The sequence below is a fragment of the Apus apus genome, chromosome 7, assembly GCF_020740795.1.
Source record: "Apus apus isolate bApuApu2 chromosome 7, bApuApu2.pri.cur, whole genome shotgun sequence".
NCBI lineage: Eukaryota > Metazoa > Chordata > Aves > Apodiformes > Apodidae > Apus > Apus apus.
This window is the reverse complement of record NC_067288.1, coordinates 14,304,119-14,323,042: the sequence shown is the minus strand read 5'-3', so window position 1 is coordinate 14,323,042 and position 18,924 is coordinate 14,304,119. Positions and strand designations below refer to the sequence as shown.

Here is an 18,924-nt window from a genome sequence, read left to right as displayed (position 1 = left end):
TTATTTTGTGACTGCCTCTATATACACAAACAGACTTACTGTGTGCTGACATCCAAGCTGACCTCCTTTTACCTATGTTTTAACCCCGTTTCCTGTTCACGTCCTGCCTCTGTCCACATAAAAACTATTTGGCACAGTAGTGTCTGAACCTAGACTCATTTCACAACTGGGCATATAGATTTATGTGTGGTTTTACTTCAAATCAAACTCAAACCGTAACTATTGTTTCCCACATGTCAGAAATCAATGGTCACAATTTTGTTTTAATTTAAAATCAGAACAATGTGGAAACCACACACCTTTCCCACCTCTTTATTTTCTATCCCTCTACCCAGCCATAGGGTATGATTCAAAGTGGATTCTAAACAGAAGAAAATTACATATTCAACCAGTGGTTAATTCATACTAAATTTGCTGTTTCTGTTTAAAAATGTTTTAAAATAAGACCTGGATTTACAAGTCTAGCAAGCAAGGAAAGCAAGGATGCTTTTTCACCACAGGCTATCCACTGGTAATTGAATCACACCAGTAATCTGATACAGCATTATATCTTTACTAGTATGCTAGCACTGTCACAGACGTTTTACATCCTAGAACCTGCAGTAAATTAAGAAGTCCTTGGAGGCCATCACTACTTGACCTTTTGGTCTGTTTGCTGAATTCCAAGCAGGGCAAAAGACAATCGGTTCTACTTTTAGCAACCACCTGCATGCTAGCACAGTATCTTGTTAATGCTTGCCTGTGTTTCCTCCAGTCCTTGGCAAGTATGGCTCTAGAATCGTTCCTACCTGAGAAACCTGAGACAGTTGGTAAAGGTGCTGGGAGAGGCAAACTGACAATAGACAGTTGTAATTTGAAGGAGAATTAAACTTTAGCAAACTGACTTCTGAAATAGGTAACTCTCACACATACTTAGTACCCTTTCCCTTTTGTGCATTGGCTTCATAGGTTTGATTTGTTTCAGCTTTTTAGGGTGTTTTCATGTAGGCAAGCCATTTGAACATGGTCTTCCTTATCCTGAAATTGTCTTCAAATCCAGTTATAGCAGGTCTGGATAGTCTCCTTTGCAGCCCTCATGGGCAGGAAGATGGAGTCTGATTTGCTGTAATGGAACACAGTGGAGCCATCCAGACCCCTGTACAGCTAACACTGCTGCTCTGGTTGGGAAGGCATGTGGTCCTCATATCCAGTGGGGATGAAGCCATCACATGATGCTTTTCAGTATTAGTGAATTCACAGGGCCAGCGTGTCTACCTGGCAGTCCTGCTTGGCACACTTCTGCTTTCCTGACTCAAGAAGCAGCTCACTTGCCTTAGGATCAGAAATAATTCAGTTGTCACTTCATGAGCTGTCCATGACCATGGAACATACATTTGACCACCTGAAAGAGGGATGGCAGTCCATGGGGTCAAAATGAAGATCAGTTTATGTTTCCCTGTTGTCTTTGTTGTTGATGTTTCATTCTATAACTGGAACAGAGAAATAAATAAGCCTTTTCTCTTTGCATTTCCAATTTTAAAAGGAATCTTTTTATCGCCTTTTCTGCTACTTTGGTTCTGCGCTCCCTCCTCAGCACATGCATACTTTCAGCTCCTAGGCTCATGAAATTACTGCCAGCTGATCTGGCTGAAATTGAACTCTTTTTTTACATGCTTACATGTGTTACGTATACATAGCTGGATAAAAGCAATGTTTTTCAGCTGGAGCAGTTTGTTCAGCCACTTGTGTGTGGCTCCTGGCACAGGGCACAGCCCCATGGCAGGGACGTCAGCAGCCCCTTGAGCAGGAGTGGGTGCAGCCTCAGAGGGCAGCAGCTGCCAGGCAAGCGTGGCTGGGTTAGGAAACTGTACCCTCAGCTACATCTGCAGAGAAGAGCCAGACCTGCAGCCCCTCACTCAGGCTCAGCTCCCCAACCCCTCCTCTGGCCCAGACCTCCCCTGCCTCCCTGAGGAGAAGGCTCAGGGGAATGAGCCTGATAATATTGCAAGTGAACGTTCTGTTGCTTTAGTTTTACACTGCTAAATAACTAACATTTTTGACTCATCACAAAAGCACATAGTACAAAAGAAAAAAAAAAAATCTGTCCTGGCAGCTCCAAATTTTAAGAATAGTGTCTGGAATGTAGAGATGAGGATGTCAGGGCTGGTGTGAAGGATGTCAAAATAGAGAAGGAATGACTGATGTAATAAGAATTTATTTTGATCCTGTTTCTCTATAGCATTTTTTTAGATGAATGCAGATATGCAGTGCTGTGTCAGAACAGAATCTGGGCTTTCAGGCTGAGATAACATGGCATAAATGTGGAAAGATCAAAATATATGTTGGACAATAGTTACTACATTTGCATTAGCAAAAACAGTGATATTTTGTTTGTACCTTTTACTTAAGTACAGCAAAGTTAGCAAATGCAACAGTATTGCTATTTTATAAGCAGTGGAAAATTGAAGTATGGAATTGATGATTTGGATAGTGTATTGGCCTGGGAACACTTCTGGTTCTTTCTGTGCAGCCCCCTTGGGCTGGCAGCAGCTACAGAAAGGGCTACTGCCGTATCTTCATCCTCTGCAGCTGAATTTACCAGACTGCAGACGGCAGTGTTAGCAGGATCCTCTCATGCTGCACTCTTCAAGTATTTTGCTTCCGTCTTCATCAGATAAAGAGTTGCTATTGAAAAAAAAAAATAAAGCAAATAAGAGGAGCAAGGGACTTAACATCTGAGTGGGACTTAGCAGGACTGCTGAAAGCTTGTGAGAAGGTCCATACTGCATTCCAGGTGGTGGGAGAGCAGAAGGAATGTTGTACTAATTCTCCCTCTGGCCAGACTGATGTCCAGAACAGATTTTTCAGCACAGATGAAACTGCAATGTTCTGCCATTGAACTGTGTCCTGAGGGGCCGTTAAACATTTTTTTAACTGGGTTTAGAGTTAAGAGGTAAGCCTGGTCTGTACTGTTACAAAATTTAACCACAGAAGAGCTGGAAATTCTGCCCTAGCACACATTTTTACAGTACACAAAGGAGTACAGATGCTGTTGGACAAAACCTTGCAATAAAACTGTAGGATGCCACAGTCTTCAAGAAGTTGTGATACAGCCTGTCATGATGCAAAATATTCGAGACTGCAATTAGTTTTTCAAATCCACAGAACAGAGCTAAAATGAATGAATAAAATGCTCGCTTAGGCTTTAACTCTGAAATGCTGAGTAAACATTTTAACTTTAGTAATGAGAGCTTCAGTAATTGCTTTCTATGCTGAGAGAGTAGGGGAAGGAATGCATCATGCGGATGCGTGACTGAATTCTCAGGGAGTTTGGGAAACGGAACCTCTTTCTGATCCAGGCAATTAACCAAAATTTCAAGTCTTGGCAGCTGTTTGTTTTCTGAAAGAAGGTGATTATATGACCATGGCAGCAGAATGACAGTACAGAGAGAGCAGTAAACCTCTCTTAAATTCCAACTCTGAGGAATGAGCTCATATTTTTTATGCATTGGTCTCACAAGAAAAAGACAGGAATAAAGATTACTCAGGCAGGACTATGCTTGCATACCTCCACAAAATTCACACTAGCCAGAATGGTAATAAGCTGCAGTTCTCTCACCGTTTTTTTTCTGGAGCTAAAATAATGCTACATATGCTCACAAGTCTTCAATACAGAACAGCCAGTATTACCAGTAAGAGTTCAGTTACTCATACATAAGCACTCCCAGAGAGGCCAAACCTAGTAAAGCACTTATTTTTTTCTCCTGTGGACCTCACTCACTGTCTTTAGGTACAAAAAAAAAGCATTTAATATAACTAAGATAGATGCCTGACACACACTCTCTCACAATAAAAGCCTTTCATGTTCTTCACCAAGCATACTCAAATATGTTGTAAATAATGTAGAAACTCTGTGTTTCAAGGTCTTACTATTTCAGCCTTGAATATATCAGTGTATTACAAGTTTTATTTTTTCAATTTCTATACATATATGAACAGAAGGATTGCTTCTTATTCAGCCACTTCTAGCAAACGAGAGATTTCAGCCATGGCAAAGAATGAACTCCAAATTAGGAATAACTAAGGTCTTAAATTACAATTATGTGAACATTTAATAGTTTGCAAGTGCTTTCAATTCTGAACTGAAGGTACAAAGTCCTGACTTATGTTTTAAAAGTAATTTCAGAAACATTACTCATCTGGAGTAAAATTTTAAGTGAATCAAGTATTAAGGACTTTTAAAGTTGAAAACTGACTTTTTTTCAGGCACCTGAAGTGTCTAATATTAGATGCAGAGCTAAAACCCATAGTTGTGGGGGTTTTTTTTAAGTTTTTGGTGCTTTGAGTAATAGTCCTAGTAAAGGATTTAAAAAATAGAGTTAGATTGCTGAATGTTACTTTTTAAAATTTAAACAGCCTTCTAATGGTTTTCAAGTTTAAATGTGGTTAAGTTAAAAGGCTAATAAAGATTGTGATGCCAACAGATCATATACTAACCCACACAGTAATTGTTGTTTAATGCATGTGTTGCAGAGGTGCTTTAGAAACTTAAGAGTCAACTGGGGCTGCAATACTCTCATAATATTCTATCTTCAAGAGTTATAAGCAGTAGATTGTTAAATATTAAGGAGATAAAATGAAGAAAAGGTTGTTTGGGATTAGTGGGACATATATGTTAGTTTTCTATACATTGAATGTAGCAGAAAAAATAGTACTTGACTGGCTAAATTAGGTCAATAATTACCATGGTAGTGAACACATTTTAAAGGATATTTAGAGTTTAAGTATTATCAAGATCCTGACATTCACAAGAAGATGATGGAGTATAGGACAGGATTTTTCAGCATGTCTTGATCTCTGAGAAGATAAATGTCTATAAAAAAGATGTGAATTGTAAACTGCTTGTACTAGAAAAAAAGTGTTTCTGTGTGAAGACAAATATTAGGTTACCTTACAGCCAGTAATATTAATTAATTTTCCTCTATATTGTTGATACATGAAGATGAAAATTATTCATGTCCTTGTATATCTAGAGAAATATTTAAATATGTCTATTTTAAAATATTTTCACTACTGTTTTTATATCTTTAGTGTGAAAATAATTACTCTGGTTTTTTATAACAATTGTTAGCTAGCTGTAAGACAATTAATACAAATTTCTTTATATCTTATAAAATCACTAGCCTATGTTTTAAATTTTGAAACTGAAGATTCTGATTTGAGCCATAATAAATGCAGCATGTGTGCATTGTCTCACTAATTATTCTGCTTAAGTAAAAATAGATGTACCATATTTATCTTGATTTAAGGTAGGAGGATCCCAGGTGAGCTTCCTTGCTGTTCCCAGGCTTAAACAATGCAGAGAAAATGACCTGGGATCTAATTTTCCCTCCTTGCTGAACTGTGGTCATGACAACCATCTGTACAAGGATAAGCCTTACAGTATTGTCTTGTTCCAGGGTATCATTTTGATGTTATGGTGTGTGGTACAATAAGGTAATGGAAAATAATACAGTGCAGCAGTTGGTGCTTTCATCTACATACACTGCTGACTTACACTTTGGGGTTTTGTGTCTTTTGCTTTGCTTGTTTAATATTTATGTGGCCATTGTGACAAGGAAAGCATATAACATAACACTGGCCTTTACAAAATATGTTAACATTCGAGAAAAGGGCCGTTGGCTAAGGGAAATGGCACTATCTCTTGACTAATCACATTTATGCATCTCTACTGGCTACTAGGGAATTTACATTTTGAATATGAAATACAATTTTTCTCTGCTGTGCCAGCAAGGCAAGATACAATTAAAAAAAGCCAAGACTTGGCTTTTGCATGTCTTCATGGCAAGAGCTTGCCTAACAGATACATGGACAAAAATAATCAGAGGAAAAGAAAGTGCCAGGTTGTTATTCTGTAGCTCCTTTCTGAAATAGAGCTATTTAAGATCAGACAGAATAAAGCTGAACGTATCTATTATTAAGCAGAATCTGACAGAAAATCAAAGGCTATTTTTTTTCCTGAAATGTCTCCAGAAGAAAGCCCTTACTGACATTGGAGGGAATGTAATTTAATTTGGCTTTGGTCACTCACTGCCACAAAGTACATACCTAATATGTCTGGAATTGAAAACACAGTAGGAGAGATTGCTTAAACTGTATGTTCAAATACTTTTGAGGTATTAGTGGAAGGCAAAAATTAAAGTAAGGCAGAAAGTTCATTTTAAAGTCATGACATACAGTCTTGCCATGTTAACAGAATAAATAACTGATTTTTTACTACTAGCAGTGAATAGAAAGCAGACAAAGATTGGAGGTCCAGATCAGATTAATCATACATGTGCCACAGTATAGTAATGGGAATTGTGGAAATAGCGTTTAAACTAGGTTTTTTACTATTGCTGTTTATTTCTTTGCCCCACATATGCCAGCAATAACAAGGATCTTCCTTCTACTGCAAAAACGGGTTTGCTGAGTTCAGCATTTTAACTTGAAAACCATTTGTAAAAGATCATGTGTACATTTCCAGTAAGATCCCAACCCTGTAATAATCTGGTCAGGTTGTGCAAAGGAACAATATAAATGATTCTTTCAGTTCAAATTTCTCCTCCTGGAGTACAAGTCGTTGAACTTAAGTCAGCCTTGTCAGTGTACGTCAGCCATTTGCTTTACTTGGTCTGCCAGATGGATTGAATGGGTAGAAGTCACATGCCATTCCAGCAGCAACTCCTGGCTTGGTGACAAGTGGTGCTCTATGGGTAGGATGGGGTCATGCAGCTCTGCAGTGGAGTTATGCAAGCTGCTTTGGGAGCAATATTCTAAGGACAAGGAGAGTAGAGCCAGCGTGTTTCTGTCTTGTTGGTCATGAGCTTTGGTGTTGGGTTTGTGTGTTTTTTTGCTGGCAGTGCTGGTGGCTAAGCAAATAATATATAGGGGAGCGGTTCTACTTTGGCAAGTTTTTCTTTAAATAATTTCAAAGATACAGCACAACAAGGCTGGTTAAGATCCTTCACGTGTGACACTAAAAAAAGTTGTGAAGGAGCCAATTACTGGTATTTGATCATGTTTATTCCATTGTTGACTAGGTAGTTTGCTTTTTAACTTAGCTAAACACTGTTTCTTACACCCATGTTGTGGTGTAAGAAGAAAAACTGGTATGCAGGTATATCTCAGACTGAGTGCAATCTTTATCTTTGCCTTTATCATGAGCAGTACCTGACTGCTGTTCACAGCACGTACACAAAAATCTGTGAAGAGCAGACAGGGGTCTTTGTGTTGTGCAAGTCTCTTTCTAGCAGTATGTCCATCACAATTACTGAACAGTGTCTAGTTAGCACACTGAGGGGAGAACTATGCACTAAAATTTTAAAAACTATTTTAAACAACTTTGAACAAGGGATTTTGATCATAAATACTGCTTTATTCTGATGTAACTCGGAGCCAGCCAGAAGAAGCTGTACTCTGGTGCTCTCCCCAGGCTCCCTCCCACAGATGGGCAACCGATCCGGTGTCTTATTTTCAGCAGCTTATCCTGGGAGGGAAGGCAGCTTTGAGAACTCGGGGCAGGACAGAACCTGGAATCAGAACATCGCTCTCCAGCCCACCGAATCCAGCTGTTTCCCGAGCGCCCCTTCCAGCGGTCCAGAGGTCTGACCCAGAGATCACTCCCATTTCAGCCCCGGGAGGCCTGAGCAGCGGGCGGGGGACGAGCTGTGCCGTGTGTCACCGCCGCACGGGCAGCGCCGCTTCAGTCACGGGCACAACGCAGACGGGGCCCGCACTGCGCTGTAAGCAGCTGTTCCCAGTGACAGGCAGTGAAGTGCCCGCTTCGCTTATCTAGTACAGCTCCCACTAACAACAGGGGGTTGGCTTGTCTCCTAGAAGGGCAGCACGCCGCTGGCAGTCACCGCAGAGCTGCCCTGTGCCCCTCGCGCTGACGAACCGGCCACAGCAGCCGCCGCTACCGGGCCGGGTGCGGGCCAGGCCTCGCCTCGCCGGCCCCGCGGGCGGGCTGCCCTTCCCTGCATCATTCTAGATGACAAGGCCGACCCCACCGGTGCGCGGAGTTGCGCCGCAGCCCCGAGTGCGGGCGAGGGCCCCGCAGGGCCGGGGGGCACGGGGGGCCGCGCTGCCCCCCCCGGTGCGGGGAACAATGGGCAGCGGCTGCGGGGCACGCGCAGCTCCGGGCTGCCGCAACGAGTCCCGGGCGGCGGGCACGGATCTCTCCTTCGGCAAGCACGCCTAAAGTAGTCCCTCTTTGTTCACCAGCGGCGAAGGTCCGGCTGCCCCTGTGTCCCTCCGCCGCGGCGGTCGCTCCCGCCCCCGGCCCAGGAGCGGCTGCGGGGCGGGGCCCGGGCCCTTTGTGCTCCCAGAATGCACCAGCTTCTCCTCCGCGGGAAACAAAAATGGCGAAGGGCGGCGATGGAGCCGGGCTGTCTCTGAAGAGGGTCTGACCCCTCCCCCGCCGCCTTTCACCCGCTGCGCCGCGGGGTCCGTGCTCGGGGGGGTCCCGATACGCACCGAGGGCCCGGCCGCGCTGGGGCGCGGGGGGAGGCTCCTGAGGCAGCTGATTTCCCTGTATGAGGCGGTTGGCACCACTGGAGAGACCGAATGAGGTGAGGGGTGGGGGGGCGGAAGGAGGGGCTGCCGGGCCCCGCGCGGGGCGGGTTCGCGGGGCGGGCGCGTCCCGCAGCTCGGGCCGCCGGTACCGCATCCTCCCCCCGCGCGGCGGCCGCGCCACCCGTCGTGGGGGGGGGTGCGAGGGGCCCGCTCCGGCGCGGGGCCCCGAGGCCTCTGGGGGAGGGGGATCCCTCCCGGGCGGGCGCTGGCAGGCGAGTGAGGGGTCAGCGGTGCTCGCCAGTGACCAAAACAAAGGAGCGGCGGCCGGCCGGCCATCCCGCGGGGCGAGGTGCTGCTGCTGCGGGCGGCCCGGCTGCGGCTGCCCTGTGTTTATCTTCTCGGGTGAGGGTATTGTCCGAGCAGGCTGCGTTTGCTCGGGCGCGCACAGAGCAGCACAAAAGAGGGTGATCTTCGCTGGTAACTTTGTTTTTGGTTTCTTTTTTTGTTCGCAGCGCCTCACCTAGTCTCTATCACGCTAGACAATTTCAATGTGCTTAGAAGCTTATGGTTTTAGCCCGCTAAACTGTGGTAACTGTTGCTGGCTGAAAGGATGTGCAGTCATGGATTTTCTTTTCTTTGGTATTTGAATTCTGTGGGAAGAATGGATTGATACTAACAGTCGAAGAGAACAGTATGGCACTGTGTTGGAGGCTAAGAACGGTGATATTAGTGTTCAAATATTAGGGGTTGTCATTCACCCGTGAAGTATTTGGGCGCTATTGAAAGGAGAGGGCCTATGTAATTAAATAAAAGGGCCTGCCAGGAAAGCCATGTACTGTTATGCTTGTTTTCTGCATTTCTGGTAGGCCGTGCTCATGACTTTCAAAAGACAAACATAGTAATGGACAATAGCATGATTTTCACCTGACTTAACTGTAAGGGAAGGGGATCAATGCTTTATACCTAACTTGTCAAAAGTATGGGATAATAAGAAAATAGTTTCCACAGGTGTTTTTTTTTAGTCTGTAATCATGTTGGTAAAAGTTAATAAGTTAATGTTTGTCCCTTTTTTTTGAGAGCTGTATTTACAATTAACTTGAAAGCATTTGAGGTTAAAAGAAGAGGAAAAAGTAGTTCCTACAGCTTAATAGGTTCATAGGGTTTTAGTGAAAGGAGACTGAGTAAGGAAAGACTGAAAATACCAAAGAAGGTGAATGATAAAGTAGTGAAAGTGAGAAGAATCTTTGCAAGGAGCTACAAGCTGGTGAAGTGTGTATCTTTACTGAGAGTACAATGTAATGTTTTCCTTAGTTAACTATTTTTTCAAATATAGATTTGTGGCTTCTCAACAACTTCTTTTTTTCTGCTCTGGAAGGAATTTTAAATCAGATGTAGGTTGCTTCTCGAAAGATGAGTTACCAGTTGTTGAGGTGTGTATACATATTTTGGATGGCTGAAATACATGCACTGGTAGTATGTTTGTCCTTCCCTGTATTGGGAGATCAGGTAAAGTGTATGTGAAGAGCAGCTGTAACAAATGATTTGCAGTTTGTTTGCTAGGTGGAGAGTGGACTTCTCTATTACCTGGAGATAGATGTGAGTGAATATAGTGCTAAAGGCATCTAAAGTAGCTTTAAAGTATATTTTGTGATGCTCATGCAAGTTGTGGAGGGAAGAAGCACATGTGGCTGGAAGCCAATACCAATCTTCTCATAGTTTGTGAATTGAGAGTACTTCTTGTGTGACTGAACTCTGAGCTTGCTGTAGAGTTGGTTTCACCTTCTTCACAGGCCTTCCTTGCAGGAAATGAAGGGGAAGTGTGTCTTTGAGTAAAACACACCAGGAAAAAAATTATAAGACCACAGGTATTGCTGGAGTGTCCCTGGGCAGGGTGAGACTGGTACTGAAAGCACTAAAACTATTTGAATTTACACTTTGGATGAGCTACATATCAAGCTTATGGTCTCTTCCTAGAAGGCAGAATCTCTGTGGAGGAGTGAAATCAAGAGGCTCAACTTCCTTAAGTAGGAAGAAAGATAATGATGAGAGCATTCTTGATGAGTCTGGACATATTTCATTCACTAAATATCTTGGAGGATAATAATACTTATGTTTTAGATGGATTTATTTTTGGTTTCTTTCTGTGGAGTGCTCATGAAGGTTGCTGTGCTTTTAGACTAGCCTTAAAGAAGGAAATTCATGTTCAAGGGGTTTTGATCATGTCTGAAATCCTCTTTCTTCCCCCTCCAGTGAAATTCACCATGTTGTTGTCCTTTATGTCTTCACTGCTCATGTCCATGCTCATACTACACTCCTTAGGTATGTTGTCAGGCATCCTCTATTTAGGTACTGTAGAAACCAAAAAGGCAGTTGCTGTGTTCAAGGAGGTACTAAATTTAAAATTAATGGAAGATGTGTTATGACCTAATACCATTATTCTCTCCCTGATGCTACCTTCTGCTTCTTTGTTTACAAACATGTGATCAGTCCCAAATAAATGGCTCTTATAGTACAGGACTGCCCTACTTTATGTCTCTATACACTAAATATGTAAGGAAATGTGTTTCTGTGATGATCTGTTAAAAACTAATACTTTCTCTGTGCATATCAAATACAATTAGAGCACATCTAGTTATTTCTTGAGGGAGAATATGAGCAAATAAAATGAAGATTGCAGATGATGTAGTATTACTGACATGATTATGCACTTATCCTAGTGGCTACCTCTTTTTAATAGTATGAATCAATCTTATTAAGGACAGTAATTTTTTGGGAGTTCTCTAGTCCTGCTCAGTGTAGCATGAGCCATGAGGCCAGACCAGGTGGTTTTCTCCAGTCAGCCCTTGAAAGCCTCCACTGATGAAGGCCACACAACCACCCTGGCATCCTGTTCCGCTGCTGAACTGTCCTCACGGGGGTGGAAAAAACAACATTCTCCCCAACTCCCATGCACATCAGAATCTCTCTTATTTCAATACGTGTGCTATCTCTTGCCCTCTTGCCATGCACTACTGTGAAAAGACTAATTCAATTTTATTAATCTTCTCATAGGAGCTGGAAGGCTGCTGTTAGGCCTCCCTGAAGCCTTTTATTCTCCAAGCTGAATGACCCAGGTTACCTCGGTCTCCTCTCACAGGGCAGGTGCTCCAGTCCCCAGCTGTCTTGGTGGTCCTTCACTAAACTTGTCTGCTTTGATGTCTGTCTTGCACTGGGAGAACCAAAACAGTATTCTGGATGACATCTAAATAGTTCTGTGTAGAAGGAAATAATCACTTCCCCTCAGTGTTTTAGTTACAATTATTTTTAATGTGTGACAGAATCATATACCTGAAAGACCAGCTGCTAATCAGGTGAATGGGCTGCAGGGACTTGGTTCTTAGTACCTCTTTTTTTTTTTTTTTTCTTTTTTTTTCTTTTTTTTTTTTTCCCAGATGCAACACTTCCTTTTGTTAGGAGTGTGATGGATATGATTTTGAAAGCATAGAGCTACTTAAAAAACCCACACTATTGAAAATATGTTCTGTGATTAGAGTTGTTTAAAGTGTCTAACCAGACAGAAAAATTTGGAGCAAAAATTGTAGCCAAAACTTAAGGCTCTTTCAAAAGTTTAAAAAACCTCCAAAATAAACAGCAGTTCTGTTGGAATAGTAATGTGTTGCATGAAAACCACATGATCCTGATGGGTGGTATTACGGTTGACTGGGCAGAGTTGAGAAGTAAACAAGTTAAAATTGCTCATCTTGCTGACAAGGATCAGCTTATACAGAGTGGTATGCAGAGTTAGAGATCCCTTTTAACTTGAATAATAGTTTTATTATTATATTATCCTAAACAAATGTAAAAATCAAACAATTCTGAGAATGTATTTCTTATCCCCTATCCATTACTGTTTGCTTTTCTAGACCGAGGGATACCTGAGTTAGAGATCCTTCATCATCCTTCTGTACAGTTGATGGGATGATTTAGGTTTTTGATTGTACCAGAATACAAAAAGGTGTAAAGATAAGGAGCTCAAAGTATATCTTGTCAATGTTCTATGATACAGCATGTTGGAAGCTCACTATTGATTTGGCTACACGAAGTACTGTAAAAGGGTAGACTATAGCCTAGATTTGTACTGGATTCTCCACTTGAAAGGAATTTGTGGCAATTTACTAATATAATAGGCTGTTCATGTATAATTGGAACATTGTTGCAGCAAAGTTGCTGTTACTATAAGCAAAGTGAACTTTTTGAATCGGACTGAGTTTGGATCTGGGTTAGGTTGGACAAGTATCCTGTTAAGTCTGTCTTCTTGGCCCAGGAGAGTGTTTTTATTTTGGGGATGGAGGTATGGTTGACAGAGTGAACAGGTAATATTTGGCATGAGATCTTATAAATGACAGAGGTTGTGAGGAAGATGGGAAGAAACCTGTGACTGGGATCCAGCATCTTTCCTGCAAACAGAGGTACTGAATCCCAGGCACAGGTTAGCAGTTAGGTTTGAAGCATGGCTTGTGCTTGGTTATGTGGTGCTGGGTAAACCAGCTACAATTGTGGCTCTCAAAAGAGATTAATTTCCCTCTTCTGCTGTCCTCTGGCTGTGAGCACTTGCTGCTTACCTGGCTTGTCTAGTTACCAGACCTTTCTGTGAGGTGCTTTGGTTTGTTTAAAATATCAGAACTTTAATCTATAATAAGGCTAAGGAAATGGAATAGAAAACGTATGGAGAAGGTCACCTTGTCATGTGAGAGCTGGTGGGAGGGGAGCAAGCTGCTGTATGGGAAAGACTTGTGTGAAAATTTTCTCTTAATATGCTATAGGCACTTAGTTTTTTAAGCCAAGTTAAAGATAATAAATTTTAATAACTCTGTGTCCTCACAGGGTAGCTATCTTCTGTTACTGTTGCAGTATTAGTGAATCATGTATCCCTTGTGGAAGAAATTACCTGAAACTGCACTGGTTGTCAATGAAACTGTCTATAGTTCAGTCATGCAGGCTAGCAGTGCCAGCTGAGGGAATTTGTGTCCCAAGCTGATTGTTTGTGTTTGTTCTGTTGTGCTGACAAACCATTCTGTGAAACAAATCAGTGAAGTGAGATGGCTGAAAAACTAACTTGTCAAGGGAGTTTTTTGTATCAGAAGTTGTTACAACTGAAGGAGTACGGGGGCATCAGTGACCTTAACCTGGCAGTGCTGCTGAGGAAAAAGGCACTTGAAAAGGAGAATGAGAGTTCTTAGTCCTTTTAATCCTCCATCTTCTTCACATATTTTTCCCTAACTTTTCTACTTCCTTCTGTAGGGTTATTGTGGAGATACAGGAGTCAGGGAGACCCAATGAACACTGAAAAATTCTAACCTCTTATAAAGAGGTTAAAAAGACTTACAGACAAGTAAAAGTAAATACATCAGATTTTTATTGTGTTATGTGTTATGCATAGTAAGTTGTCATGGTTCAGAAATCAGACTGATTTATGTAGCTTAACTTCAGAGGGAGTTTGCCATTCCCAGTGACGAAGAATGACAGCTATCTCCTGCTGCTGCAGCATATTATAAAATAATTCATTAAGTAGATACATAGGTGATCTCTTGCCTGTCTTGCTTGGTAATATCTATGGATACGATCTAGACCCTAAGGTGAAAAATCAATGAGCATTTTCAGCACTTCACAAGATTGACATCTCAAGAAATGGTACAAGTGCACTTCTATTTTGAAGCATATTTCAACATGTAGATGCATTTTACTGACTTGCCCCACTAACTTCTGAAAGATTGTATAGGCATGTCAATACTTCCTTTGTGTTTTATGCGTTTGAGTAAGACCACAGCCACCAAGTATTCAGTATTGAGTAAAGGATATAAAGCTAAGGTAGTTTGGACATGCTGTATGACAGGCAGTATAGCTTAGTTGTGCAAGTTAAGGGAGGTAAAGTTGTTTTTATATCAGACAAGTTTTTTTGAAAAACCAGACATCTGTTTGGATATTTTGTGATGAGAAGTTGGAGAGTTTTTAAGATGGTGGGAAAGTTGTTACTTAAAGGTTACTAACTTTGTTGGTAACTATAAATGGTATAGTAGGAAGGTCTATGGAGCTAACTTGAGGTAAGACTTGAAAGCAAACTTCTGGAAAATGTGGAACATTGAAGTTCAAAATTGGCAAGTAAGAAGTTAACCTCAGTATGCGTTTTCACATAACTTTCAAAAGAAATTTAAATGATTGGTGTCACTTCTTGGTACTCCACTACATCAGAGAGAGCTCTAGCAAAACTGATAAGAAAGTTATTAAAACTTTAGGCATGTAGTTTTGATGTTGGTCTGCACTGAGCTTGTGATATCTTGTGCAGTGTTTCCAGAAGGCCCTTCAGAGGTACCTACTTTAAGTAACTTATGGCTTGCTAATTGAAGTAAACTTATTAAAACAGTAGCTCTTTCCACTTAATCTCCATCAAAAACATTGAGAGAATGTTTTCCTGAAGAGGAGCTTCTTACCCATGTGGAAAGCAACTGTTAAGCTAGTTCCAAGTGTCAGTCTATTGTGATAACTAAACCTATTTTCAGTCCATGTGTTAGATAAACCATAAACTGCACAGCAGGAGTTACTTCATGAGCTCTTTAGTCATCACTTCAGCAGTGCTATCTCCCACAAAGACAGCAGTGTGGACAATGGAGAAGTGTCTGCTTTATTGGCTCAGACCTTTACTGTGTGTCAAGATCCTTCAGTGTCTGAAGTAGCTATTGTGAATTTAGGCTGTTGTGTAAGTCAATGTATAGACTCACTTAAGTGCTTTGTGCCAGAAAACGATGCACAACACATTTTTATTATTTGAATGGAATTATGGGACAGAATTCTGCACTTTAAAGAATGTAATGTGCTTTTGATGACTTAAGTATAAAACTCTTAAATCGTTATTGATTTTTAAAATGGAAATCTGTACTAGATTATGTATAAATGAATTTGTGTGTTTTTGCTTCTTCTGTACAAGCGCTTTCATGTATTTTTTTCAAGTACTAGAAGAGAAGAGCCCACATTCCTGCCTTTTGGCTGCTTTCTCTACTCTCTTAAACCAGATAAAAAGCTGAAAAGAAAATCTTTGAATCTGTATAAGAGTAGTCCTGTGGAAATACTTGTCAAACTGTTTCAAGTTGCACTAGTCTTTGCTCTAGATGCTTTGAACTGCACATGGCAACTTATTGATCCATTTAATATGATGAATTAAATTCATAGATATAATTTGAAGTATCTGAATACCTTAATACTTTATAGTAGTGATTCCTCTCACAGAAAAGAGTATAGGCTGACACCAGGTTAGTTTCACAACTATTTCTAGGCTGTTTTGAGCAAGCCTTGCCTAGCCTTGGAACATTGCTTGCTTTGTGCTAAATTGGATTTGTATGTAGTCCGAAAAGTCTGGGGAACTGATGAAGATGACACCTTTTTTTTTTTCCTCTTGGCTGACTTCAGACATTTATTTCTGAGCCTGTTTCATGTGTGAGGAAAGATGGCAAGATTTTTTTTTTTATCTTCCCTTTTTAACCTCTGATTCTAACAGACTCTAAAACTCTTAACAGAGAGGAAAACTTACTTTACATTAGAAATTTAATGTGTAGGTGTTACTCTTGTATTGGAAACCTCTGCAGCTATGCTTAGTAGCAAAACATGATGCTACAGTGAGCATACCTGAGTTAGTATAGACCTTGAGTTAGCATAGTGTTTAACCTGAGTGAGTAACTGCTGAGTACCACATTAGTTATCAACTACTACACTCCCTACTGAGCTAATGTATTTAGAGTTGGCTTAGAACCTTTTTAGCTTCACTGGAATTATAAAAAAAGCTGTCAAGGACCTGATTGAATAATGTTTTTTGTAAGTAATCCCATGTTGAATGTTTTTAATGTCTTTGATGCTTCTGGTGATTTTATGAAGAGTCTCTGATTTGGAAGGTTTGAATCTCCCAATCTCCCTTTACGTTAGTTGATTTCATAGAACATTTTCCTTTATATAAACATGTCTCTTTCAAATTTTGTAGGCTCTTACGCTAGCAGAGGCATCACTACTAAAGGTGCATAAAGTCTGAAAACAGAACCAGGTTCTTAGTTAGCTGAAGTTCTGGAGTTAACTAAGTGAGTTCTAGTGTGAATCATACTAATTTAAAATATATTGGTTCTTTAACCTAATTCTGATTACCTTTTTTCTTGCTTCCCTTTCTTTAGAGACTCTACAGCGGTGGGTAATTCACTGGTCCATAAGCGGTCTCCTTTACGTCGAAGCCATAAGACCTCAGCATCTCTGACCAAGCTGTCATTACGTGATGGACAGAAAGCCAAAAAGCCACTGTGTAAATTTGAAGAAGGTCAGGATGTCCTAGCTAGATGGTCAGATGGCTTGTTTTATCTTGGAACTATCAAAAAGGTAAACAAATTTTTAACTTCACTGGAGTCTCAAAGTATTATTTGTTGGTTATGTATTACAATGTTATTATCTCACTTAGTATTAAATGCATTCTTCTGTTGAGTCTATTTACTTCCACTGTATTTTTGGTTTTTCAGATAAACAAACTGAAACAGAACTGCTTCATTATATTTGAAGACAGTTCCAAATCCTGGGTTCTCTGGAAGGACATACAAACAGGCAAGAACTTCAATGAAGTAGTAATAGTAGTAGTAGTAATAGTAATAGTAGTAATAGTAGGCACTTTGTTACTAGATCTGTAACAATAACATAATGTAATAATTTATTTTATCCTAACGAGAGGTAGAGTTTAATGTGACCCAGGATCTTGAATTAGGCAAATTTAAAAAAAAAAAAGACCTTTCGAACAACTCTTTATTACTGCAGTTTCTTTTTTGTTTGGGTGTTTTTGTGTGTGTTTTCACATAATGTGTTCAGGGCTGGGAGAACACTTCTAAAAATAATCATATTGAAGTATGTCTGGATGGGTATAGAGTATAATACTTTGTCTTAACAGAACTCCAGGCCTTAATTTATATCAAGTCTATGTCCTCCTGTTGTTTTAAGTTGAAGCGACATGACATGGAAAGAAACCAAGGATTGGAAAATCCTAGGTTTGAATGGAGTTTACACTTGTAAAAATAACACTGTAACTGTTGCACATAATAAACCATTCCGTGTTTTGAAGTAATCACGTGATGTAAAAAAAAAAGTGTAATTATCAAGTGAAACATCTGTTGTACATTAGCTTTCATTTTTTGGGCTATTTGGGGAGTAGCTAGTATTTTGGAAATCAAATGCTAATTTGAAAATCAGTTATGATTTCTTTCTCATATAAAGGCAATGAAAATATGATCTGGCTCTTGCTGAGTCTTGCTGTTTAAACAAATTTTTATCTGCTAATGGGAGGAACTTTGTATTCATAATAGCAAAAAAAATCAACTGCTTTATATCTGAGAAGCTATTAAAATACTACTGTTCTGCTTCTGTATAGTAGTTGTTTATGATCTTAGATTTGTTTATTGTAACTACCGAACTTTCGTGCATGAGCATGATAATATGCAGGTTAATTAACTTGTGCTTTAATCTAGATTTTACATTTATACATGGTATAATTGGAGCAAGGCGTAGTTTTGTTTCCGGTTTGCAAGCAAACTATATTCCTTTTGTTACTGATTGCTTTTGTATGCTTGGTGATATGCGTAAGAAGTAATATATTTCCTAAGAGTGTTGGAGCTTAATATGAAAGGACCTTGGGCAGATCTGTCAAAAAGATGTGCACTGAATTGTGCATATATTTACATGAAAAGAAGCACAGACTATTGTACACACGTGTATCAGTTGTCCAGATAAGATTTTCTTATACATATTGTTTGGCCTGCACTTACATTCTTTATTCAGTCATTCAGTTTTTGTTGTTGATATTAAGGAACCATAGACTGCATAGTAAATAGGCAATATATAGTCTACAAGTATCTGATAGTCTACGATAAGTGATAAAAATATTTTTAACACACAGTCAGTACAAAACGTCTGAATGTGTCTTTGTTAGGAAGTTAGGCTCTGGAACAATGTTTCTACAATGCATGGATCTGTAACTGAAATTAGAAAAGAAGCCATACCCATGGTAACCATTCCAGCTGCAGATGTAATCTGAAAAAAAATAAATCACACTTTCATCTCTATCTAGGAGCCACTGAAAGTGGGGAAATGGTCTGTACAATATGTCAGGAAGAGTATTCAGAAGCACCGAATGAAATGGTTATATGTGATAAATGTGGGCAAGGTAACTACATTTTTTTTCTGTTTACTGCATTTTAAAAGATGTTTTGATTTGTTTTATGAAGGAGGATATTTGCCTGGCTGTGACTGACTGCTCAACTGATCTTAAATTTTATAGTCCTTAGTGGCTATTAACATCTCAGTGAATAACGATAATCCATGTTAAAGTCACTAATGACT

At 40.3% G+C, this 18,924-nt stretch overlaps 1 protein-coding gene across 2 annotated transcripts in view; it reads left to right on the top strand.

The window, feature by feature from the left end:
- MTF2 (metal response element binding transcription factor 2) overlaps positions 1–18,924 on the top strand; it is a 39,805-nt gene that overhangs the window by 7,896 nt on the left and 12,985 nt on the right. Inside the window, exons 1-4 of one of the 2 annotated variants that reach the window (XM_051624627.1) lie at positions 8,358–8,591; positions 16,725–16,923; positions 17,061–17,142; positions 18,653–18,748. In XM_051624627.1, coding sequence (XP_051480587.1) covers positions 8,587–8,591; positions 16,725–16,923; positions 17,061–17,142; positions 18,653–18,748 — 382 coding nt within the window. In that variant the 5' untranslated portion in view covers positions 8,358–8,586. Of the gene's footprint in view, positions 1–8,357; positions 8,592–16,724; positions 16,924–17,060; positions 17,143–18,652; positions 18,749–18,924 lie in introns of those variants that run through there. The other variant, XM_051624628.1, reaches the window with a different exon arrangement.